Source organism: Cotesia glomerata, linkage group LG1 (genome assembly GCF_020080835.1).
Source record: "Cotesia glomerata isolate CgM1 linkage group LG1, MPM_Cglom_v2.3, whole genome shotgun sequence".
In the NCBI taxonomy this organism is placed as follows: Eukaryota; Metazoa; Arthropoda; class Insecta; order Hymenoptera; family Braconidae; genus Cotesia; species Cotesia glomerata.
In genome coordinates, this window is record NC_058158.1 from 34,698,215 (window position 1) to 34,726,077 (window position 27,863).

A 27,863-nucleotide genomic window follows, 5' to 3' on the forward strand; every position below is an offset into this window, starting at 1 on the left:
ACCAGACATTGAAACTCATCCTGAGATTGAACCTCAACCAGGGCCTTTAGGACTTCAAAAAAATAGTCCTGCAGCTAAGACTTGGAAATTAAAACAGTCTAACTTAAATAGATTTTTAAATCTCCCTGAAAAACCAACTAGTACTCGGATCAGCACAGCTCATGGTATATTTGACGACTTAAATACATCGCCCATTGAAGTAAATATCAATAAGACAGGTGAGCCAAATGTTGAAAATGCATTTGGATTTGATGATAATGATGAGTCTGATGAAGCGAATACTTCGTATGACTTTGGTAAGGCGCCTTTTGAACCTACTGTGCCTAAGAAAGTTAAAGTACCTGCTGCTATGAACCCCGCAAATATTCAAATAGTCCAAGCAGTGATTCATAATAACAACAATGGAGAGAGTAAAACAGCGACGAGGATTTCTACAGAAACAATTAATAGAATACTGAGATCTAACAAAAAAGATGATAGAGTTAAGGAACCTGACATTCAAGTAGCACCCGCTGAAGAACATCAGTTCGCGGAGCCTACACCTACTCCTATTGAACCAGAAAAATTTTTAGACACTTTTGATCTCTCAACTGAAGTCGGTACTGAAAATGTCGATAAACCTATTGGGCTATTTCTTGATAGTGAACCTGTTATTCACTATAAAGAGGTATTTATTTTTATTTTTTATTTAAAAAATTTTATATTGGTTTTTTTTTAATTGTGAATAATTTTTTAATAAATTTAAATTTTATTATTTTAGCCTCCAAGATTTTCTTACAAACGTAAACGTCGCCAACGTCTGATGTCTTGTGGGGATTCAGAGGAAGAAAGCGATGACGAGGAGCGTAAACGGCCGGTAAAGAAAAAGAAACTCACCAAAGCCGAACGAGAACACAATAAACAAATAGAAGAGTGGGCTAAAATGGTCAATAGTTCGTTTGCAGAAATAGAACATTTTGATTTGGTAGTCGAGTAAATTTTATAACTTTATTTGTTGATAAATTTTTATCCCGCAGATTGAGTAAGAAACATTAAGTTTGTGAATATACTTAAACTAATTTATTACATAGACATATTTAAAGAAAAAAAAATAAGTATATTTTTACACGGTAAGAACAAGATAACACTGAATATCATCTTAGATTATACTGAGTGAAAAAAATTTCAGATAGTGGCTAGTATAATCCAGATTATAATGAGTATAATCCAGATTACAATGACAATAATCCAGATATCACGCAGTATAATCTGGATTTTTTTAACTACTATCTGAAATTTTTTTTACCACAGATATCACTAAGTATAATCTTGGATGACATCCAATGTCATCTTGTTCTTTCCGTGTATAAAATTTTCTTACGAGATTTTTTACTTTAAGACGTTTAACTAAACTAATCATAAGAGTTATTAGAGTTCATAATACTTTTTTAAAAAAAAAAAAAGAGCAATATCTTTTATACCTAATTTTAATTAGTGGTAAACGTTAAACGTAAAAACAATAAATAGTTATTAAAATATTTTTAATTGATATTGATTGTTTGGAAATGAAAATGTTTATTTAAAATATTGTTTTTAGTTTAAAAAGCATGATCAAATGACAGCACGTGTAATGTGGTGTTAAAATAAGTCACAAAGAGAAAAATATATAATCATTAAATCTTTTTATACTAATTATAGAGATATTAAAAAATTGTTGGTGTCTGGTAGTGCCTACTATTCTGCTATCGGTGGTCATGGTACAAAGCTTATTATAGCAATAATGTCTAACAGAAACATGGCCAATGTTTATCTTTAAGCTTACTCATTACTCTGATAAGGATACATTATTATTTTATATTAAATCCATTTGCTCATTGTTACACAAAACAATTTGAATTAAACAAACATTTAACTACAACTTATTTATAATTATTTTTAAATCCCGTTATTTTATACTAATTAGATTTTTTTTATTTAAAAACAATCGTGCTAATTAGTATGCCAGTGAGATAAACTTAAGCTGACTAATTTTTATTCATAAGTTACATTCGTCGCGTGCCTTAAGGACAATCTTGATAAGTTAAATTTAAGCTTGTATAATCTATCAAATTTTTATTTAAATCCTTTGTCAATAGACCGGTCTTTACGTACAATAAATAATATAATAACGTGCTTGAAATACAATGGCCAGTGAATATTGGATTTAAAACGTAAATACTTGGAGTAAAAAAATAAATATAAATTTACGCGACGGAACTTCTTTGTAAGTATAAAAAAAATCCTCGCTAATATAAGTACTAATACCATAATTATATTTATAAATAAGTATATATAAAGAAAAAAAATATATTCACGTATCTTTATTTTCAGTGTACAATGGAATAAAGAACAAAGGATGTCAATTGCATTTCGTCATCTTCAAAGTTGCCTCTGTTAATCGCAGAGCCGAGTATATAAATGTGTGATTACTTTACATCAGCGACGGAAATAAAATTGATAAAGAAGCTCACGCGATTCGATAAGACATTCGCACACCTGGTAGCTGCTAGCTGATGTTTTTGTTCTCAAGGCCTGTTTAAAACTTTTCTTCTATCCATTTAATCTCAAAAAAAAATCTACCTTACAATTTACATTTAAAAGTATCTTAGCTCTTTAAATTTATTTTATTTCATATGCTAATATATGAAATAATGTTTAGCTCTACCAACAAATACCGTGCCTAGTAAATATAATACATATTTTATTTTGTTGTTATTTGTCTTACAGAGAAGAATTTGTTTCGTAACCTGAGAAAATTCGATACGGATTTTATTTAAACGAAAGAACTAAGTCGTCTTGACAGCGCATGCAATATATAACGGATTATTATTTTCCTGGCTACTGGACCCCTTTGTCTTGAAGCAGCGGCTCAAAAGACTGCCACTAGAGTAGAGTGTGTGTGGTCAGCCGTGTCGCACGTGCGTATATTTTTTTCCACTCAACTTAAACACAGTTGACTCATTTTGCTCAGCTTTAACAATTGTACACGTTCGCTTTAGTTCCATGTACAATTTACGATCAGCTGGATAACAAACTCTGCTTTTGTAATGCTACTCTACTTAGAGTCTGTACCATCTAATCATGTAATACATTTTCTTTAATTTTTTTCCAGCCTCTGTCCTAAAATAAAAAAATTAAGTTGACTTATTACAGGAAAACATAAAATTTATTGTTGTATACTTTAACGCGCATAGAAAAAAAAATTTCTTGACTGGAGAATAAAATTCTTGGCTCAAGAAAATTTTCGGGTGTCTGAAGGAAGACCGAAGTAAAAATTTTTCTTGAAATTCTATTCTTGGTGGAAGTAATTTTTTTTTTTAATTCAAATTATCATTAATACTTAATACAATAAATTTTTATATTTGATGACATTAAAGTTAGCAGTCACTTAATTATTTTTTAGTTTATTTAGACAAATAAATTTGTGCCGAAAAATTATTCTTAAAAAATTGCATTTTTAATTTTTTAAAATTTCTACATGTCAATTTTTTATTATAATTTTTTTTTTACCATAATTTATTTGTAAAAAAAAAATTTTTTAATTATTAAATATCTGCTAAATTAATATTAATTTATATTTGATCAAGATTTTTAGATACTTGAAGGAAGCAGCGCGACCTACTTTAGCTGAGAAAAAAATTTTTTCACCTTTAGAAAATTTTTCTCTTGAATATTTGATACCCATTTTATATTATTTTAGCGTGCAATTATACACATTGAATAAAAAAAAATGATTCAATATTATTTGATCTTCCTATTTGACATTTTAATCAATAAAATTATTAATGAAAATTTACTTCTATCTTTATAGTTAATTTTTTGGAGCAAGAGAGAAATTTTCTCAAGACAAGAAAATTTACTTCTATCAAGAACTTAATTTTTTGGAGCAAGAGGCTGAATTTTCTCAAAACAAGATTTTATTGACTTAAATAAATTTTCTTGGATCAAGATACGTATTTCTTAAAGCAAGAGAATTAATTTTGTTGGAATAAGTGAAATTTTTTATCAAAAAAAATTTTTTTTTTCGCTCAAAAAAATAATTAGGAAGAAAAATATTTGCTATCAAGTTTATTGGTATCCATCGGAGATATTTCTTGTAGCTCGTACCGTTGTTTATTGTTATTGTTTATTATCTCGATTCCGCAAACTCAGCATGCATACCAGTGACGCAATTATTCAGTACGCGTGAGAAACACTTACAGTTAATATCTCAGCAAGTTTTATTTTAAAATATCAATAATACTTGTACATAAGATCGATATTTACTGAAAATAAATAGAAAAAAAAATTATTAACAAAGTGAAAAAAAAAAAAAAAAACATTAAAGTATTAAAGCGTCTCACGATTTATAATAGATGTCTTATCTAAATCATTTAACTGATAATATTTTCCAAGGCTGCGTTGATCGTCATAATTTTATCAATTATTATTATTTTTACAATTTCATATATAAGGACTCTAAAATAGCATGACATTGACATAAAATCACGGGTCTAAAAAACCACAATAAAATTTTTAATAGCAATTCGAGTAAAAACTCTAAACTTACTTTGTATTGAATTATGATAAGATAATCGAGGAAGTGCGACACAATAAAAGTATTTGTTTTCTTTAATCGCTAAACATCGAGCACTGTGCAAATTAAAATAAAAAGTAACGCCGTTTTTCCATTACTCTAGCATGTCTTGAGCCTCTCAAGGTCCAGATCGTTAATTTCCTTCAAGACTAAACGGGTATCGTTTATTCCATTACCTCCATCAGCGGCAATGAAATTCCTCCGTGGATTCCACATTATTTTTATTCTATTATTTTTTTTTACGTTTGTTTTTATACTAAATACTTGAAATCAGTTTCAGAAATATATCCAGCCTTGAGCTAGCGCAAAAGCTAGTCCAAGGATACCTTGACCTTAATACCATCAAATTTGATCATTAATCTGGTTTTAATCAACCGGTCTCTGTAACCAGTTATCTTGTTATACTTAATCATCAATTTAATAAATAAATAAATAAATAAATAAAGATTATTTAACAAGTTAAAAGTAATCAATAAATTAAACTGAAGTTGACAGATATTATAAATTTTTTTTTTAATTTTATTAAAAAAATTCCACATGTGAAAATTAATAAAAATTGTTAGAAATATTTTTTTTATTGTATTTAATTTATTATAAAAATTTTTAAATTGACAGCTAACTTCAATATCATAATAATTATTTTTTTTTTTTTTTCATTGAATAAAAATGAAAAAAAATTTGATTTGTAAAAAATTTGAAAATCTATAATTGCAATTAAAAAAAAATATTTTTTAGTTCTAATTTAATAAATTAAAAAAAAATTGAGAAATACGGTATTAGTAATTTTTTTTTAATTTTAATAAAAAATTTCACATGTGAAAGTTAATAAAAGTTATTACGATAAAAATTTTTTAAAATTGACAGCTGACAGCAATTTATAATAATAAGTATTATTTTTTTCATTGAATAAAATTATTACAAAAAAATAAAAAATTTTCATTTGTAAAAAATTTGAAAAACTATAAGCAATTTTATAAAAATATTTTTTAGTTATAATTTATAATTTAATTAATTAAAAAAAAAATTAAGAACGTCAGCTAACTTTAATATTATTTAATAATAAAAATTACTACTTAATATTAGTAATGAATAAAATTTTATCCCCAATTAAAATCTTCCTGCATTGAATTAATAGAAATAATATTTATGACATAAAAATTAAATATCATTTTAATGAACCACCTGTAACATAAAAAAGGGTGATATTAAGCGGTCAACGAACAAGATTGCGTGTTTTTATCTGGATGACCACCAGTTGTTAGTTAACCGCGCAAATATTCAGCATACTTAATCAGTGAGTCATGTTTCTCGTTCAATATGTTCCGGATACCAGGTTCGGTCTTCCTAGTGTGTAGTGTACAGGAGTCACCTACCACTCATCTAAACTTTACAGACGTTATATACATACTACATACCTATATATAACTTAATACACAAAAACGCCCACTTAACCCGCCAGTGAGTCCATGAGTCATCTGACGATTCTGGAAAAGGCTCACGTGAATTCGCTGAATTTTCATAATTGCCCTCCATCTCTATCTACTACGTCAAAGTTATGAAATAATAATAATTTTTCTAATACATAAATTGCTGCACAAAAAAAAAATGAAAAAAAAAATGGACATTTAGAAATTTTAATAAATTAAAAATGCAATTTTTTTATAATGATTTTTTGAAACAAATTTTTTAGTTAAATAAAATTAAAAAATGGTTAAATGACAGCTCAATATCATAATTAATTTGGCAGATATTTAATAATTTTTTTAACAAATAAATTATGGCAAAAAAATTAGAATAAAAATTGACATGTAGAAATTAAAAAAAATTAAAAATACAATTTTTTAAAAATAAATTTTCGGAAAAAAATTTGCTTGATAAATAAATGACATTAAAGTTAGCAATCGCTTGACAATTTTTCAATTTTCTTTAATAAATAAATTTGCTCCGAAAAATCATTTCTAAAAAATTAAATTTTTTATTTTTCCAATTTTCTAAATGTCAATTTTTTTTTCTCATTTTCTTTGACATAATTTATTTGTTAAAAAAATGACATAAAATTAAAAAAAAAAAAAAATTAAAAGTGAAATTTTACAAGAATAATTTTTCGGAACTAATTTATTATCTGTCAAATAAAAATTAATAATAATCAAATGACTGCTAAATGTGATATAAAATTACGTAACCTCAAAATTGTCTTCGGCGAACTCTAAATAATACATGTTTCATTGTTCATGACAATCATTCTTGGAATTACCTGCAAAAAATAATTGAACTGAATAGATAGCTTAACATAAAGTTCGAGAATTTTCCGTGATGTCAAAAAGTTAAAAACAAAAGCTAAAGTCGTGGGCGCAAAATGGCGTGAACCGTTACTGGGCGATAGGAGGCCGTTGATTGGTCCTTGCCGAGCTAGCACGAGTGAAAATAGCGAATGACATCATCCACGAGACGGGCGAGAGTGTTCGGGTGATCTCGGGCCAGCGGACACGAGTGTTGACGTCGAAGATACCCGAGTGCTCTGAGGTATTCCCCCACATAATGAGTCATCGCGGGCGCAGTTTCACGGAGATTCGAAGTGTTGAATGTGACGATTTCGCGGTATATTCTTTAACACTCCAATAAATAATTTATCATCAATTAATAATTACGTCAGTATCTCCTAGTTATTTACCCGTCGATTAATTACTATATTAATAATAATAATTATTATTATTGAGAGTTTACGAACTGGAAGTTTTTTGCTAAGTCCGAGGACGCGAATGAAGTGAACGTGAGCGTTGAGAGTATTTTTATTTAACATATATCTTACCAGCTGAACGCAAATTTCAGAACTTTAATTATCAGGTTCAAGTACTTTTATTGCTGCGATAAGTTTTTTATTTAAAATATGAAGCTGGACGTGTCGGACGTGATGTATGACAACTCGAGCGTATCGAGTGATAGCGGGACATCTCAGAGTTCTCATGCGAGTCATGATGATTTTCTTTCAAATATCGCCAATGCTACGATTCCCAACAGTGTAAGTATCACTTACTTACTATTGTACACATATTATATATTTAACGAGAGTTAACTGTTATTCAACATATGTGTATGTATGACAATATCAATAATAAGTAAGTAGCTTGAGCTGGTGTATAAATCTCATTGATTATTGTCATTTAATTTTTTATGCTGTTCAATTTTTTATGACAGATAGCAGGAAGTATTAATAATGGTAATTCGGCGGTTAAAAAACGTAACCGAATTAATATAAGTTGGTGTGACGTCTTGGCCATGACGCAAGATATTTTTTTTTTTCATCTTGTGTCCTCATAACACGCCTTATATTTATTATTGTCATTGCTGTAAAAGTGTGTGCTTGTATTTATGTATTTGGTTAGAAGTATGGGTATTAATGTTTTATTCAATTGACAATAGGTGTAGGCAATTGACGCGTCGAGTTTTGAGGTTAAGAATTCCTTTCTATGTACTCAGTATATAGATATATTCATACACTACTACTCGATTGAAGAGTTTAAAAGTTTGATAATATTTTATTGTTTAATTTATTTAGCTTATCGCTGGATAAAATACCTGAGATTCGGAAGATTGATTAAATAACAACAAAGATAATGCATGTTGATTATTTTTTAGTTCAAATACAATCATTGATACACAAAAAAAAATTAATTTTAATCAAGAGAAAAATTCTTAAACCAAAAAAATAATTTTGAAGAGTTTCATTGTCTTGAATTAAGAGAAAAATTTTTAAATCAAGGAAAATTTACTTGAATCAAGAAAAATTTCTTGGTTTAAAAATTTTTCTACTCAAAAAAATTTTAATTTAAAAATTAAAATTAAAATTTTTCAGGAATATAAAGTTAGCCGACATCTAAAAATTTTTATGATTTTTTTTATTAAAAAATTATTACAAAAAAATAAAAAAAAATTTTTTCATTTGTTAAAAATTTCAAAAACTATAAGTGCAATTTTTTAGTTATAATTTAATAAATTAAGCAAAATAAAAAAATCAAAAATGTCGGCTAACTTTATTATTATAAATTTTTCTACTCAAATTAAAACAAAAATATGAAATTCTTAAAAATTATTTACTTAATTCAAGCAAATTGTTTTTTCTGTGTATGTAATGTACTCAGTAAAATGTATGTAGAATTCTGAAAATAATCTCGCAGGCCGGGAACGATACTAAAATTATAAAACCGAGAGATCATCAACGAAAAATAGTTGGCTTGCACTTAAAAAACTCTCAGAAATGTTATTTTTAGAAAATTATTTATTTTTATAAATACTGAAGTATTTTTTTGTAATTCGTATTTTTGTAAAACGGATAGATTGAGTATACGTGTACGGAGAGATTGCTTTTCATTAATGTATTTGGTGGACTTTAATGTTGTATGAGCAAATCTTGTGTACGTAGATTGGATCAGCGACTTTCATTCCGGTTTTATCTTGTCTAACCTTTTAAGGGGACCACGTGTATTCCCCACGTACTGAGTATTGCTATCAAGCTTGCTCCTATCTTATCGCCATATTAAATAATTATTCACGAAACTAGTCTAATCCTAATCTGTTTTAATTTTCGCGTCTACTGTCTTGATAAACAACTTATCCTTATTACTGTCATTAGTTATTTTAATTGCGCTCAGTACCGGCTGGATGTTATAAAAAATATTCTAAAACCAAGTGTCCGAAGCATGAATTTAAATACTTACACGTTCTGCTGAGAGTTAAACCTACAAGTCATCTACAAACTGTATTTTAATTATGCAACATTACACAATTCAATGCAAGGGACCTTAGTGCTACGTGGGAATAGTTTCACAGCATTGATCTGTTTCACCTATTAGCCCTCAGATCCTTAAGAGTTTTATTATTCATGTTAGAATTGTCATTTTAATATTCGATAATTAATTTCAAAAGATTTTATTACTGACCATTATTATTTATTAAATTAATTATATTTCTTGTATTTACATTGTAAAAAAGTTTGGTAATTATTTATTTTTTTTTTTTTTTAATTTTTTTAGACAAATTAATTATTATAAAAAAATTATTTTAAGTTTTTAATTTTTTTTTTTCTTCAAGTAATAATTTAATAATTTGTAAAGATTAAGACGGAAATTGAATTAGCAGACATCTGAATTTTTTTTTTTTTTTTTTAATAAATTGATAAAAAAAAATTGCTAATTATTTACAAGTGGGGTCAACCCCATTTTGGGCCCTAACTAGGTGAAAAATTAACATTTTCAATTTTTTTTTATTCTGCTTGTTTTGACGACGCATTTATGATAAAAAATATCGTGAAAGAAAAAAATAAATATTTTAATAGCTTTTTTGCCTTGAAAAGTTGCACGGAAAAAAGTAAACTGTAATATTCACTCGGATTACGGTTAATTTTTATAGTTTCAAACAGTAAAGCGGACATCGGGGTGCCAAAAATATAAATATTACAGAACTTAATGTAGAAAGTATAAAAGCCACAATTTATAATTTAATATCCAAAATAAGTAATTAGTAGCCGTCACTATAGTAAATAACGACTCTTTAATCTTAAAAAATTACAGTTTCAAACAGTAAAAATTGCCATTTCAATATATAGTCGATATTATGAGGAGAAGGGGAACTCAGATGAAAGAGAAGGGGGTCTCACTCTGGGAGAATTTAACATTTCAAACAGTAAAAATTATACTTTTAAAATATACATTTTACCAGTCCAAGCGAGTCAATAATTATTACAGTTTGATCTTTAGCGTTGCGTTTAAAATTTACCATTTTACTTTATAAATATTGACGTTGCTTATATTAGAAATTTACTAACTTTATTTTATACTTTTTACATATCATAAGATCATTTTTTAGGTACCAAACGATAAATATCAAAGTCTGAATTGTTAATTATTATACTTAAACATTTTAGACATTTACATAGCGAATATTACTGTTTGAAATAGTAATTTCTTCCATATAAAGAGTAAATTGTAACGTTTAAATGGTAAATATTATAAAGTGAATAGTAAAATCAGGATTTTACTGTTTGAAATGGTAATTTTTAGCAGTTTATCATTACTTATTATAAATCGACTGTTATTTATTACAGTTTACTTTTTTCCGTGTGGAAAAAATTTTGGCTCTCATGTTTTTGGATAAAATTTCTATTTTACCTTTTTTTGATGTTTTTGATATATATTTTTTTGAAAAGTACATAAAAAAACGAACAATTAAAAAAAAAAAAGATGAATATCATAATTTTCTAAAAAATTTATAAATTTTTTTGAAAATTTGTTAAAATTGTGATAATCAACTTTTTTTTTTAATTTTTCATTTTTTTATATATTTAAAAAAAATATATCAATAAAATCAAATAGAAATTTCGTTCAAAAAATGAAAATTAAAATGGTTGACCTCACTTGTAAATATTTACCAAAAAATTTTATTTTTATTTTTTTTTGTTGAATTTAATTTTTGTTTTAAATTGATTCAAACTGATAAATAAATTACTTTATGAGATATTATCCAGCATCTCAGCGAAGAAAAAACAGCTGGAAAAAATTATGAAAATCAAATAAAAATTTCGTTAAAAAAAATGAAAATTAAAGTAGTTGACTCCACTTGTAAATATTTACCAATGTTAAAAATTAATTTCAAAATATTTAATTACTAAACATTATTATTCATTAAATATAATCATATTTCTTGTATTCAAATTGTAAGAAAGTTTTTTTAAAAAAACTTTCATAGGAATTTATAATAATAACAAGACGAGTTCTCGAGACAAGCCAGAGACTTGGAATTGAGTATAATAGAATAGAAGTTCGAGCGTGTCTAATCTCGCGGATGATTACTAGGGAAAAAATTGAAGTAATAATTCAATATTTAAATAATTCTATGGTATTATCCGCGTACTTTGTTCGGCTTATTCGACTTATTGTTATTACATAAATAATTACTCGTTATTATATTATCCTAGCGGTGTTTATTGCTCAGTGCTCGCTGTCCGAGTTGTCTTAGGGGTCTTTAGGAATTATTGATCGACTATTGTTGGAGAAGCCCAGCTGTTTGGTTGATACGGCATACATATATTGTGTTACCTTTCCCCAACTTTGTACAGCCGTCGCTCTCGATATATCTTTCAACATATATTAGATATAACTAAAATTCATGTATATTTGTGCATTATACAGAATTTTAGTTCGTGTCTCGGGTGCATTTATTTTCACGTAATTGCACGCGCTCGTTTGCTCACACGTGCCTAGTTGTTCGTTCTCATATCGCCGTATTTTATTTTATATCCGGCTCTTGTCTCTGTTATATGTTTCACGTTAGTGTTATATGCAACAACGCGTTCATATTAGAGTATATATATTTATAATACATACACTAAGCAGCAATAATTTTGTAAGCAGACACCAAAATGCATACACAGCTGCAGCTGCTCGCTTAATGTAAAGATCAAATCATTATCATAATTTTATAATGATCAATAAACTACCAACACAATTGATCGTATTTTATAAAATGTTTTTTGTTTAACAAAGAATTCAACAATAAACATTTTTAGTCTCTAAAAGTCAATCGGGCACTTAATTTACTATTTTATTTAATTGGTTATCTTTGTGCGTAGTAACAAACCCAATTAGCGGTCGTTAAAAAAATATATTTGTCGTACATTTAAATCCGTATTGATTTTAATCAATTAATTAATTGATTAATTAAATTTATTTTTTATGAGGTGAATAATTGAAAGAACAAAAAAACAAAATACGATATTTAAATAATATTTTTTGGAGCTAACTTACGAGGAAACGCGACAGGAGTACAGAGAAGACACAAGGTCACGACACGCTTCCCAGGATAGCGAAAATAAAACGTCACAGCGATTACTTGGACGAGGTTGAGGCTACATACTCTCTTGTCGAGCCGACAAGGCCGCGTGCATGTGATTGCTCTAGTCGCAAATCGAGTTTCGACTTCGGAGTACATAAAAATATAAATAACGCACATTAGAATTTAATAAATTCAAGGTTCTGCACTACATTATTATTTTCCCATAATTCATATAAATTTTTTTTCGTAAAAAATTATGATTTTAATCTATGTTATTAAGAGAATAAGCAAAATTTTGTCGCCAGTGTATTTATATGATAAAATGGGTTTTTATACACTGATAGAAGGATTTGTTTATAGTTAAAAATATTTGTTAATATTTAACAAATCATTTATTAGAGACCATTTTTTAGTCCTTACAAAATATTTCTTAGTATTTAAAAAGATTTATTAATATTTAATAAATGAATATTTAATTTATTAAATACAAACAAATCATTTTAAATACTAAAAAATATTTGTTTAAGACTAAAAAGTGATCTCTAACAAATGATTTGTTAACTATTAACAAATCTTTTTTAATACAAATAAATCCTTCTATCAGTGTAGTTAAATTTGGTATCGTTGGAAAAGTCGACTTGAATTTGTACCTTTTTAAGGTTTCATATCATTCTCACCAATAGTTTATGATAAGTATTTGACTGCATTTGAAAATACTCTCACTAGATAGATAATTAAGAAATGACCTTGTATCTTGTGAACTATTGACATTTTTAAAGATATAAGCTCATCCCGATGTTACATTCATCGAGACCTTTCATTTGAGTACCCACATCATTTTTTCATATATTTATATATATTATATATATGTATATAATATAATATATATAAAAATGCATGTGGGTACTCAAATGAAAGCTCTTGATGAGTGTAACATCGGGATGAGCTTATATCTTTAAAAACATCAATAGGTAAAAAAGTAAAGTGCAATTTAATAAAAGTCATTATTTAATAAAACAAAATTTTATTTATGTATAGTTCACAAGTCACGGCAGTCACATAATGACTGCAAGGTTGCTAATATTGTATTATATAGATTTGTTATTCTCATTTTTTTTTTTTTAATTAATATTTCACAAACAATTGGTATTCCCGAGGGTTAAAGATATATATTTATGTGTCCCTACGTTACGGTCTACCGCAGTTTTTTTTTACCTGGGCACTATTGTGTTATATCGTAAATATATAAATATATAAATATACAAATCCCGAAGAATACAAACAGAATCACATGCAATTATCAATCGAATCACGTATGATTGTGGCTGCGGGAGTACCTACAAACATTTTATTAACCCCTTAGGCTTTAACGTAGCTTGTCTCGAAAGTAGGGATATAAATATACAAGTACACACATAAATAAATATATGTATATATCTGTCTATATACAATAAGCAATAACTCCAATAACACAATACAAGTGAAATGTATATGAACGGACGTTCATTAGAATGTTTTCTTTGTTGTCACGAACAAAAGACCAAGACGATCCTTTTGAAGACGCAACACAACAATTGTATACGCTTGTGTACGCTTAAGTTTTAAGTTATGTTATATTAACCAAAGTGCGTAGTCAAGCAAATAAAAGCTTCTGAGTTTTCAGTACGTATATTTTCAGCTCTGCTCCAAAGTTTACTCTTTTCAGGATAGGACTTTGATCATGTCAGCGTTAAAAAAATTTACATTGTCCGCTTATAACCCCCGTCGTCAATTGTCTCCTACTGTTCGCCAGAAGTTCCTTTCGGCGTTATTAACTAAAAGATAAATTCTAATGATTTTCTAAACTGATAGCCTCTCTGAGTTGGACCCAACCTTTTTCACCACATTATTTATTTCCGTGGCTCAATAAAGACATTAAATACAAATAACCTGGAAAAAAAAGGAAAAATAAAATACAGATTGTAGATTTAAAAAAAAAAATCTTTTTTTACTATTGACATTTCTACTTACTTATCTTTGTCGACATTTCATAGACCGCATACACGATTATAAGGCATTTAGATTAGTTTAGTTGAGTTATGAATTCTAAAATGGTCAAATAAGACATTGGATGCTATTATAAATGGAGTTTACTGTCTATTAAACTCGTGTTTTTTTTTTTTTTTTTTTTCTAGCCGTAACTCTTAACTAATGAGGACATGCGCTGTAACTCGGTTCTCAATTCTTACGTATTTAGTTTAGATAAATGAATTCTTTTTCATTATTTCATTACCATTTACACTAAGTAGCTTTTAAAATTTATTACTTGTTTTATTTACACAAAATACTTAAAGCTCGGTGATTTTTATCACCAATGCACTTTGGACAAATGTACGGCAAACACCAAAAATTATTTCTCGAGGCCACCAAGTAGAGCCGGGAGGGAAAATGTCTTATTCAAGGTCTCATTTTCTACTGGCTATCGGTTAATTCTTATTCTATTGAATGTAAATACGGAAGATATATAATGCACGATGAGCGGTAGCTTTCTTTTTTATGTGACTCATATAATTGTTTGGCAATATTTCTCTCCAAGCCCAAAAATAAGGTCGTAAATAGAGAGGTTTTTGTAAACGTACATTATTATTTTCTTAAGCTTGCCGCTGATTATCGTTGCCTGAAGATAAGAAACCTGGAAAATATCTCAATGTATTAGTAAATTAACATTCTTTCAACATAAACTTACCCCCGACTGCCGAGTATTTATTTTAGAAACACAATGGCCCTGTTAAAAATTCATTGTCATCCCTTCGAAGGGAGATAAGATAAAAAATGAATTTTTTGGCATTAAGCTGAGATAATAAATTACTGTCATTTTAAAACCATTTATTTTTAAAGCGTTAAGTTGATAATAATGACACCTTTTAAGAAAAAAAGTTACTTTGTCACAATGAAAATTGTTTTTATTAAGTGCGACAATTCGGATCACAATGAACTAAGTACTGTTAATTTATGTCGCTGTAAAATAAATTTAAACAAAGAAAATGATAAACCGGGCAGTTAAATTGCGCGAAACACGTGCTGGGAATCCCCATCGAAAATAAATGCCCGAATAATAAAACAAAATAAAATGAAAGATAAACATTGGGGATATATTATACGTATATAATATTTAAGATACGATGTAATGGAGATAGAGTAAAAAATACTTACACATACTCTTATTATTTGTTTATACAAATGTGTTTTGTGCTAAGTGACAGTCTGGTCAACATCAGTAGTTGCGGGGCATTATATTACATTTGTCAGGTCTTTAACCCACGGCTTGGCTGCAGCGGTGCAAAAAATCCAGGCTCCTGAATCATCAGGAAATCTCGCGGTTAAAAATCAAAATATACATCAGCGATGACGTGAATAAATTAAATTATTACATTAAAGTTTGCAATCTCTTGATCATTTTTTACTTTTTTTGGTAAATATTTACAACCATTTTAATTTTCATTTTTTTTAACGAAATTTCTATTTGATTTTATTATTATATTTTTTTTAAATACATAAAAAAATGAACAATTTAAAAAAAAAAAATTGATTATCACAATTTTAACAAATTTTCAAAAAAATTTATACATTTTCTAAAAAATTATGATATTCAACTTTTTTTAAATTGTTTCAAAGAAAAAAATAAATAAAAAAATTAGGACGACGGTTGACTCTTAAGGCCATCCTGCAACTTCCCGCTAATTCCGTTAATACCTGGCCGCTTTTTTTGAGCTCTTCGAGCTCAAAAATACAATCTGTGTGTTGTTTTGAGCTCTCCGAATTCTAAAAGATACCTTTTCTATGCTTTTGAGCTCTTTGAGCTCAAAAGTCTGATAGAAGTTTCATAGAACACTACACGGAAAAAAAAATTTCGTTCTGGTAACGTAGCGGTAGAGTTACCACAACTATACACAGTTTACTGTTCGTTGTAGAGTTACAGTAACAAAATGTTATTTAGTTCTGATAACTCAATATTGTTGATATAAAAGCCATATCAAAGCAAATTTTTAAGGGAGTTGGGAAAGAACGGATAGGGGAAAGGGGGGACCTACTCAGTGGGAATTTTTCCGTAATTGAAAAAATAATCAGACAGCCCAGACTGGGAATCGAACCCTGATCTCTCGGTTACGCGCCAAGAGCTCTCAGAGCTCTATGGGATTGTTCTCAGAGCCAAACGGTATAGTTGGGAGCGCTCTACGTTGCGCAGTAGTGGAGTGCGCTGACATATTTCATAGCCTTCTAAAATGCCAAACATAATTATTTTGTTATTAATCTATATTATTAAAAATATATGAGGACAATTAAGTTCCCAATTTATTTATTTAAGAAAATACGTTTTTTTTTTTTGTCAAATTGAATTTCGTTAGAACATTTTTGTATTTATGGTTTTTCAAGGTTCATTTGCAGTGACTATTAATTTAATTTAATTTATTAGTTGAATATATTGTGATAAGTGATAAGTTATCGGAATACATTAAAAAGATCCCATTTAACACAAAATAAAATTTGTTTTCGTTTATTTATCTTTTCTCGTGCATATACGGTAGTGATTTTATGTCCAATATTTATTGATATAATTAAGAAAATAATATAATTTTGTGACGACCATATTTTTATTTTACAAATAATTTTTATTTGTAATATAAGTTCTATTATAATACTATTCTTATTTGCCATATACAATTATTGTTGGCAATATAAATTCATTCTGCCGCATGTATTTATTAAATTATCAATGCTAAATCGTAAAAAAAAAATTATTAAGCAGACTTCCAAAAATTTGTTATAGTCTCAGAACGATCCTGTAGAGTTGTGAGAGGTAAATAATGTTTAGCTCTCAGAGCTCAACGATGTAGAGTTGCAGGAGCTAAACGGTATTGTTACTATAAGAATACGTTAACCAACTGGAACTTGTTACAACTAACTAACTACTATAGAGTTCCTATAGCAAAATTTTTTTCTCCGTGTATTTTTTCAATTTTCAAACCGCAATAACTTTTGAATAAATGAACTGATTTTTACGCGGTTGGCGGCATTCTACGCAGTTTTTTTTAAGTCTCATAAAGAATTTCTAAGTTTCAATTGGTCGAACGAGAAATTTCGGAGTAACTCCGAAAAAACACTTTTTTCGGTTTTCTTTCGTTCACGATATCTCTCGAACGAATCAACCGATTTTGACCGGATTGGCGGCGATCGACGTGGTTTTTCAAGTTTGAGAGCTGATTAGTTTTTGGAATCGATCGGTACAGCCGTTTAAAAGTTATTTCAAAAAAATCACTGCTGAAAAAATTTTTTTTCCTATTTTTCTTTAGATTTCTCCAAATCTATCGGTCCGAATCGGTTCAAATTGACAGGAAATCTAAGTTTGGCGAAGCCCTTTTCGAATGGCTCCATTCGCGATGAAATCGGTTCAACCGTTCAAAAGTTATGAGAGGTTTACACACACACACACACACACACGCACAGTGACACCCTCGCGGGAATAGTCAGGAAAGCTTCCTAGGACCTCAAAACGTCGAGATCTGATGAAAACTCGTTAAAAAAAATAAAATAAAAATTTTATCCAAAAACATTAGACCCACTTTTAAATAATTATCTTTTTTTTAAAGAATAAATTTGTTCTGAAAATATATTTTTAATAAATTGCATCTTTAATTTTTTTATATTTAATATCAATTTTTTTTGTCGTAATTTGCCACAAAAATTATTAAATATCTGCTAAATAAATTTTTATATTAAATTACACAAATTACTTACCATTTTTTAATAAATTTAAAGTAGAATTTTTATTAAAATTTCTTCTTTAAAAACAAAAATACAGAGTCGTAAATAAAAATCCAGCTGTTGTAGTTATGTAAAAATTTCTTAAATGTCTTCCTTGATATTCTGAAAAGAAGAAATTAAAAAAAAGTGATTAAACTAAAATTTATTATCTTGAATCATTGTTTTAAATTTACATCTTTTATATAGTCCATAATTTGAATTTAAACTTTAAACAATTCCAAGAAGCAAGTTGTTATTTTTTAGCAGTAAATTAAACTAAGTATATTTTTATTTTTATAACTGTTGGGAAAAAAGTGTGATTAAAATTCCTGAAAGAGATGTTGGAATTTCCGCGAAATTGCTTATAATTTCTAGGTACAAATTAATCGACGTAGATATTTGTGATAACATACATTAGTATTTACGGAGACAATTTCTCCGTAATAGTTTAATGTTCAATGCGTATTTATTGTATCGTGTAATCGGCAATCAAGATAGTAATGACGTCACGATCGTGCGACGAGACTTATCTCAGGGAATACAAGTTATTTCTGTCTCTCTTATTGTCACCGACACTTACAGAGTCGTGTAAAAGTTTCGTGTGTACTTACCGGTCTAGTTAAAGTCGTTGCGCGCGCGTGTCGTGTTTCCTCGAAACAAACCCGCTGATTGGCGCTCAGCCGCGGGTTTTAGGAAGTGGGGGGTCGCTCATGTCGTCCGCTCCCTATCTATATAATTTCAGAGTCACGTTGGCGCGCTCAGTCAACAGCGACAATCTTCTCTGAGTTAATACACTGTCAACTCTCGGTACTTAGTACAGAAAATTACTGCTCTGCATTATTACTTCTGTTTTTTCTTATTTTCCGAGGACATGACAGTTTTTTTTTAGTTTTTTTAAATATTCAAATCAGAGTTTGGAGTTTTTTTATTGACATTTTTTAAGTTTCATTTTTTGCCAAGTGTTTAATCGTTAGTGCGATTTTTTCCATTACGAATGGACACGGATAATTGGAACTCGTTCAGTTACTCGATTAATGGGCCATTGCTGTCACAACGTGTTCCCAATACGGGATCGTATGACGTTATGGTTGACGAGCATGGTGATTACACTTCAGCTACACTTTATCCAATGTCTGACAATATTGATTTTTGGCAACTAGCTAAAGATGACAGTTCTATGGTAAGAAAAAAATTTTTTACAATTATATTGATATTAACAGACATCTAATAATTTTTTTTTTTATTAAAATTAAAATAGATATTTGATCATTTTTTATTATATTAATGACATTAAAGTTGGCAGTCACTTGACTATATTTTGAATTTATTTAACAAAAAAATTTGTTCTAAAAAATTATTTTAAAAAAATTGCATTTTTATTTTTTTTTAAATTTCCAAATGTCAATTTTTTTTATAATTTATTTGTTTGTTATTTATGTATTTATTTATTTGTTAAAATTATTAAATGCTAAATTAATTTTCATTCATTTTTTTAAATTTTTTATCGAAGTAAATTCTTGCTAGAAAAATTGACATGCAGAAATTTCAAGGGATTAAAAATGCAATTTTTAAAAATTATTTTTCAGAATAAATTTGTTTAAATAAAATTAAAAAATAGTCTGACTTCTAACTTTAATGTCATTTTTTATATTTTTATTATAAAAAAAATATTTTTTTTTTTAAATTTACATTTGCAATTTTTTTTTGTTTCTTTGAAGATTTTTTTAAATATTTGTAAAAATCAAAAAAATTGACACATGTCTGTTAACTTCAATATTTTGTTTTAAATTATAAAATTTATTGACATTTTTATGATGATCAATTTAAAAGACATTTAAAAATTTTTCTTTAACAAATAAAATATAGCAATTCAATTAAAATATAAAATTTAACATGCAGAAATTGTAAAAAATTAAAAATTCTAATTTTTTTAAATAATTTATTTGTTAATTAAAACTCTATATCATTCTTCTTTTAATTGATATTGAAGAATATGGATAATTTTTTAATTTTTGCTGAGAAAAATAAATTTATAAATTGTTTTCTGCATAGTAAAAAATTAAAGGATTATTTATTTTCATTATTAAAAATTTTTCACACTAATTAAATCCAAAACTATGAAATTGATTTTTAAAATACTCCAAAATAAAAATTAAACTTGTCTAAAACAAAAAATGAAAATTAAGTTCGAAGTCTATTTTAAATTGCAAATTCTATTCAGAATAAAAAAGCAATAGAAAATTCGTGAATTTATTTAAATTACTTGATCTAGAAAAGTCAAAACTTTCGCCTGAATCTTAAAGCATGTCTTTGACCGTCATTGTTATTTACATTAAAATTGAACTGGCATAAACGATATTGAAATATTGAGCGTAATTGTCCATTCATATATTAAATTTCAAGGTGTCTGAGGTCAAGTTTTGCGAATTTTAACGTCATGGCGCTTTAATACCTGTTTAAATCCATCACAAACAACAATTCTTGAACTACCTTTAAAACATTTTTTCCCAACAAAGTCCAAGTATTTAATTTTTCCCCAATAAAATCCCACCATAAGTACATAAATTTATCTTAAAAATTTTTCCCGAATAATTTTATTGCACCTCACCTACTTCAACCGCTCAAGCTAGCGGATAAAAAAACAGAATTTTATTATTTGCACAAGAAACTTAATCTCCAAGGAGTGTCTTTTAATGGGAGACAATATTAATACAGAGCTCGCTCGAGAAACCGAATAGAAGGAAAACGGTGAAGTTTAAATCTGACAGGAAGCGAGGAGTTAACGCTCGTTAACCCGTCAATTAGAGGGTTTAGTTGACCATACCAGGGTTAACTTTTAGTCGAGTTCTTTGGGTCATAAGCCATAAGCCAAAAGGTGCCATCCTGCTTCTCTGTTATGTCTCAAGCTCTTCTCCCATTAATTGGAGCCACTTCTGCACCCACTCTTCCTAACTAGATCCACTATACTAGTTCAATTAATATTTCTTCTCGACTTTCAATGCAATCAAATTTCTTCTTTAATTAATCAACAATTTTCAGATCAATCTTGCAACTCATTTCATTAAATATAAAAATAGAAATTTATTATTCTTACAATCTGCAAACTTCCGCCCGTAAATGTGTACCAATTAATTAAACTGTCAATATTTGTCATGACACACTTTTTCGCGTGTCTCTGCTCAGCCACGTCATTCTATCTCACGATATTAGAGCTCAGTAATAAATATCAGGGGATCAAGGCGAGGGGCGACTTGACTTTACTATTAAATTAAATGTCGTAGCCTTAAATACATACAATATATTATTATCTATATTATTAAGAGAATAAGAAAAATTTTGTGTTCAGAATAGTCATATGATAAAATCGGTTTTTTTAGTGAAATTTAGTGTTTTTGTAAAAGTATTGACTTGAATTTATGCTTTTTCAAGATTTCATATCATTTTCACCGATAGTCAATTCATGATAAGTATTTAGGCTGCATTCGAAAATTCTCTATCTCTAGATACATAATTAAGAAATGACCTTGTATCATGTGAAATATTGACGTTTTTAAAGATATAACCTCATCCTGATGTTACACTCATCAAGATCTTTCATTTGAATACCCACATCAATTTGTTATATATTTTTATATATTACATATATGTATATATCAAAAATATATCAAAAATGTATGTGGGTACTCAAATGAAAGCTCTTGATGAGTGTAACATCGGGATGAGCTTATATCTCAAAAAATTTCAATAATTAAGAACTGGCTTTGCTATTTTGTCAACTAATGATATGTTTGAAGATGTAAGCTCATCTCGATATTACACCCATTGAGACCTTTCATTTGAGTACCCACATCAATTTTTTTCATATATTTTATATATTTATATATATTATAAATATGTATATGTGAAAAATATATCAAAATGCATGTGGGTACTCAAATGAAAGCTCTTGATGAGTGTAACATCGGGATGAGCTCATATATTTAAAAACGTCAATATTTAAGAAAGTACAGTGCAATTTAACAAAAGTCATTATTTAATAAAGCAAAATTTTATTTATTTATAGTTCACAAGTCACGACAGTCACATAGTGACTGCAAGGTTGCTAGTTATTATTATTATTATTATTATTATTATTATTATATGAGCGCGTGTTAAATGATTGAAAAAGATGATGGTATAAATTACATATGTGTAATAATAATAATAATAATGAATATAATTCATTATATTTTATAAAACATTATTTGAGCATACTTGTTTTATTTCCGATACGATTACCTCAGATTCGCGCATACGTAGCACATACGCTAGCACGCTCTGATGAGTCATCTTGGTTCACTTGTTCTTGGTAGCAGCTAGCAGCCTCTAGCTCAATTTATGAATGAAAATCCACACTTACACGTTACACCTACAAAACAAACCGACCCACCAATATAAGCGTTTGTCAATACACACATTATTGTATCATATATATTTACTATATAATATAATACACTTTGCGCTCTCTACCTCCTCCCTTTCTCTACTTCTTTACTACATACCAGATACTCATTGTACCATTATTAACATTTGATACACTACAAGCCTCACGGCTACGGAAGTCAAGATTAGTCATTGCAAGATGTTGATTTTATTTATTTTATGACACACCTATACTGATACGATGTGATAAATATAAATAATGATATTTTGAAACATTCGGGGAACCCCGGGTTGTGAAAGTACAGGTGAATTAAACTTCTGGGAAAATTTAAGGAAGTTCGAGCGTAACTAATGAGTCAAAATAATGTTAAAATTTTTTTTTAATTTTAGTTTTCCCAATATTCGTCAAAATTCTTTATTTTAATTTAAAATAATTTAAACAATTTAATAATTGATGATTTTTACTTATTTAATAAAGTAAAGTAATAAAATGACTTTTGTATTTACTACTTGCCGGAATAAATAAACAGATTTGGTAATAGCGCGTTTGATTATACCCATAACTGAGACGTGGATGAGTGTGTGAGTTAAACATTCTCTCTGTGTAACTATATTTCTATCCCTTTCTTTTTTCTCAGTTGTTGACGCGATGTTGTCAAATCTTTATTCGAATAAATGGCTGACGATAAACGAGTTACAAACATAAAATTTGACTTTAAATATTTAAAAAATTATATCGGTAATGTATTATTATTAAATTGTTTTTATATTTTGCAATAATCCAAGTTTCTTGCGTATAGTTTTTTATCCGTTAAAGTTGGGAGATTAATATTGAAAAAAATAATTAAAGTCTCGACAAAAGTTTGTCCGCCATAAGAGCCCGTGTATAAGGAAATGAAATATGTGATTTTTAAAATTTAATATCTAAGTAACTAAACGGTGAATCTTTTTTAAATTTTGGTATCAGATAAATCACGTATTTATTTATACGTATACTTAATTTCAAAGCTCAAAGATGGAAATTATTTTTTACATTAGATTCACTCGAATTTCCTTCAATGCCAGAACAGAACTTTAAATATTTGGTCTTGACATTTAAATTTTTAGTTATTTAAATTTCTTATCTAATAATTTCTAAAGAATTTTTTTTAATTCTTAGAAATTTAATTAATTACAAAAATTATAATTTATAATTATTAAAAATTTTTAAGTGTAATAACCTTTTACTTGATAATTGTTAAAGAAATTTCATAATAATCTAATTGCTTTATTAATTATGATTTATAATTTTAAAATATTAAAATTTTTAGTAAAAATTTTAAAAAGAAATTTTTATTATAAAATTATTAATTAAAATTAATTAATGCAAATAAAATAATTACATAATAAAAATTAATTATTTTCAAGGCTAAAAAATTAAATCATATTATTTAAAATAAAAATCCATTACTAAGTTCAATATTTTGACTGAAGATATTTCATAATTCATAAAGCAATTTAATTAATTACCAAGGTAGCAGTCGCGCGTTATTATCAGACTATCTGTAAAAGTTTTGAAATCCCCATGACGTCAATGAGCCAACAGATAGAGAAAACAAATTTCCGATTAAATTAATTCCATCTCCCTCTTTGGTAATAACTCGACATTTCTCCATCTTTCTCCATTATATTATGGCCATTGCGAGTAAGGTATGACGTCAGACACGTCTGCCTCCTTTCGCCATTCCCAGGATTTCCTTTAAAAACTTGTACGGTATAAAGACGCCGAAAACCCGGATTTTAAATTCCACCGATACCGCAACAGTTCCGGAGTTTTGCGAAATCGATTATCTTTATCTTGTTTATTTTTATTCTCAGATAAATTTAAGCTCGTGTAAGTGAAACGTGCTCCAACAAGTTTGGACGTGAATGAACGCGCCCGCTTCTAGGTATAAAGTATTAAAACTCAACAGCATATAATACTACCGTGCATGTTATATATGTTATGTATAATAACCGTGAGTCCTTATTATATTTTCCTCCGTAATAAATATAAGGGTCGCCTTAATTAGCATAAAGGTCTACCGTTGTGTGTAAACCGACGGCTTTGTTCACAAGAAATTTCATTTCATTTTATTAAACCTTATTACAGGAATTTATTTCAATGGTTGAAGACGAGTAAATTATTACAAAGAATCGGTGATCCATCAAAAATTATTAAGTGGCCTACTTACTATTTGTTATTTAAAAAAAATTTTTAACTATGTTCATAAAATATAAAATATAAAACGAAAGATAAATGACCGGTTATTATTATTATTATCCAGTAAATTTAGTTCCAAAAAGAACGTTAGTTATGATTATTTAAAATGATGAGACTAGATTTTTCTTTTTCATGACAAAAGATTCTTTAAAATAAAATTTTTCTTTTTCGTTTCGAGGGTGATAATAAAAGGAAAGGTGAGAGAGAGTGTAACCGCATCCCTAACTCATCTTTCCACGCATAATATTATACTATTAATGTATATTATATTGTATTCTTCTTAATGCTCTTAGGAGTGTATATAAAAGGACCTAAGATTATTTTTTAGGTATCAGAAGACAAATATAGAATTCGGGTGTATAGACTCTTCTCCTTTTTACATATTTCGGACACACAGGTCGTCCAAGATCCGTCACACATACATACACTGATATTGTGGTGTTATATATGGCCTTCTCTCAAAAGAGGCTGTCGAAGAGTGCAGCATGCGCGTCGGAAATGCCTTCGAAGTTGCGTCAGAACTATGGAATTTCAGACTGTTGCCCAGAACACTGAGAAAGATCATCCTGGAAAATAAATTTTATTAAATTACTAAAAATGCCATTTAAATTGAAGTGCTCTCACACCCGGGAATTTTAATTTTTGATTAATACATCTAGATCTAAAAAAAAAGTTTTAAATTTTTTAAATTTAAAACTTAAAATAAAAAAAAGTCTTAAAATTTTAAGTTTTAAATTGCACAAAAAATTATTTTTTTTCTTAATGAATTTTAATTAGAAAAAAAAAATAATTTGTTTTTTAAATAATTTTTATTTAACCTATTAAAAAAATACATTTGGTACTTAAAAAAATTATATCTAAAAGACTTTGATAATAATATTGAGTAGATAATAGCTGGCTACAATAGAGATCTCGCCATTTAAAAATATTGAATTAATAATTGTTTTTAAATAATTGCTTATGTCGATAGTATTATAATTTTTTAACTATTATAATTAATATCGACGTTCTAATTAGCAAATTGTCTAACTCCATTTTAGAGAATCTTTCATTTGTACAAAAAAAAAAACAATCAGTTCAAAAGTTATTATCACCTTAAAAAATCATTAATATTTAATAAAGGTGTATTTTGGTTTGAATCATTCAAATAATTTATAATTGGACTATTGCAACATTAAAACGTTAAAAAATCACCCTCTAAAAAATAAGGAATTAGACAAATTGCTAATTAGACCGTCGATATGATGTAGAAATTTATAGTTTTAGCAAAAAAACATTTAAAAAAAAATTATTATCATACCTAGTATTTCTCAATATCATCTAAAAAAAATTCCGAGTTATTTATTTATTGAATAATTTCTTTTCTCATCCTTGAAAACTTGATAGAAAAAGTATTCCAAGTTCTATTCGTAGTTTTACAAATTATCCAGAGTAGAAGGCCAAGCTCATAAACAATTACACCTGGATGTTGGTTTATTTCTTCTTTGTCTAAGCTGCTGACATGTAAACATAAATGTAAATGTTAATATCAATGTTAATGTTAAAGAAATAATAATAATAATGATAAATATAAAAATGAAAGGTGGCTTCTGTTACTGCATTCATTTTTACCGGGAATTACCTCGACTTGATCGTGCAAACACGATTCTCGGTATTACATATATATCCACACAACCTCCTCCTTTGACATTCAAACCAATACCGTACCAATGAGACCACCACAAACTAGATTCCAGATACATACTGCTGTATTTAGCTGCATTTAGCCCACATTATATTAATGATACCACGAACATCAAACCAGTATCATATCATATCACGCATATATTATAATATAAATTTACACATATATACTCACACGATAATTTAATATGTATAATATCTCACCAAACTCGACTCGACATAACAGATTTGATGTACCGGAAAGACACGGTGACGTAAACCGCGGTTTTTCCTTGTATAATTGCGCGATCTTGCGTGTTTTTGTTATTTTTTCCGAATTATCAACCGCATTCAGCTCCGCTAATTGGGGTGTAAATTTCCACCTGACAAAAACGTCAAACATAATTATAAAAGATTATTTTCAATGTGTGTAAATTAGCAGTCTGATTCTTAGAAATTTTATAAATAAAAATATAATTATTATTAAAAAAAAATATAAATAAAATTCCAGATGCAAAAATAAAAAAAAAATTTTTTTAATAAAATTTTGAAAAAATTTTTGAAAAAAATTTTTAAGTAAAATTTTGAAAAAAATTTTTTAACATAACCAAAAAATGTCAAATGTCAGCTAATTTCTGTCAAGTACAATGCAGAATTATTAAATACAAATTCTAAAACTAAAAAATAAAATAAAAACTCACGTAATTTGATTAATTTATCAGTCGGCTTATTAATAATTGTTTTCTCACAAGATCTGAGTAAAAAACATGGTGATTGGCACGTCTGCGTCTCTATGTATTGTATTAATCTAGAACCCACACTCAACTGCCGCCGAAGGCTCCCGAGGTCTGCCGGAGAGACCCGAGCCCGTGGATTCGCCGGCCGCGGACCATGTGGTGATACCACGATGACAAAAGCACTGTCAGTGTCACTCGCCGCGCCGCGCTGTTAAGATCCAGCTCTAGTTCCACATTTTTTAATTATATAATTTTATATTTTATATATACATATTTATATTTCTATATCAACACATATTTTTAAAATATTTATTCATTATCTCGGTATTAAAAAAAGTCAACCGAACGGCTGCGGATTAGCTTTTCAATAAAACACAAGGTCACTCTCCATTCCATTGTTGTTAACATTATTATAACTGTAATCGATAATTCCTGGAATTGAATACGCTTTTTTAACATCTGGTAAGTTTTGATAAATATATATGTATATATTCACTTTAAATTTAATTTATTCGATATGTGATAAATAACTTTTTACTCTATTCAAATAATTTTTCTACACGTGCCATTATTTCTTTTTTTTTTTTTTTTTGTGTGT

General features: G+C 27.9%; 2 protein-coding genes and 1 long non-coding RNA gene across 6 annotated transcripts in view; 2 read left to right on the forward strand and 1 right to left on the reverse strand.

The window, feature by feature from the left end:
* LOC123267731 lies at positions 1-1,897 on the forward strand (the record flags this gene model as incomplete). Its single annotated transcript, XM_044732550.1, is given in 2 exon segments — positions 1-667; positions 761-1,897. Coding segments are annotated over 2 exon segments (883 nt in total), but the record flags the coding sequence as incomplete, so codon positions are not given.
* Positions 1,898-7,172: 5,275 nt separating this feature from the next.
* LOC123267689 (transcription factor kayak) overlaps positions 7,173-27,863 on the forward strand; it is a 33,696-nt gene continuing 13,005 nt past the window's right edge. Inside the window, exons 1-2 of one of the 3 annotated variants that reach the window (XM_044732497.1) lie at positions 7,173-7,364; positions 7,439-7,613. In XM_044732497.1, coding sequence (XP_044588432.1) covers positions 7,482-7,613 — 132 coding nt within the window. In that variant the 5' untranslated portion in view covers positions 7,173-7,364; positions 7,439-7,481. Of the gene's footprint in view, positions 7,614-18,969; positions 19,383-27,863 lie in introns of those variants that run through there. The other 2 variants (XM_044732488.1, XM_044732480.1) reach the window with 2 other exon arrangements.
* On the reverse strand, positions 13,474-27,510 carry LOC123267745. 2 transcript variants are annotated; one of them, XR_006510116.1, is made up of 10 exons: positions 27,230-27,510; positions 26,488-26,911; positions 26,167-26,359; positions 25,293-25,432; positions 22,481-22,610; positions 18,197-18,325; positions 15,614-15,756; positions 14,432-15,092; positions 14,294-14,350; positions 13,474-14,235 (listed from the first exon to the last, which is right to left on the reverse strand). It is a non-coding gene; the product is annotated as an uncharacterized LOC123267745 (long non-coding RNA). The 2 variants fall into 2 exon arrangements; XR_006510113.1 differs by lacking the exons at positions 13,474-14,235; positions 14,294-14,350; positions 14,432-15,092; ... (1 more) ...; positions 18,197-18,325; positions 22,481-22,610 and having other exon boundaries at positions 25,215-25,432.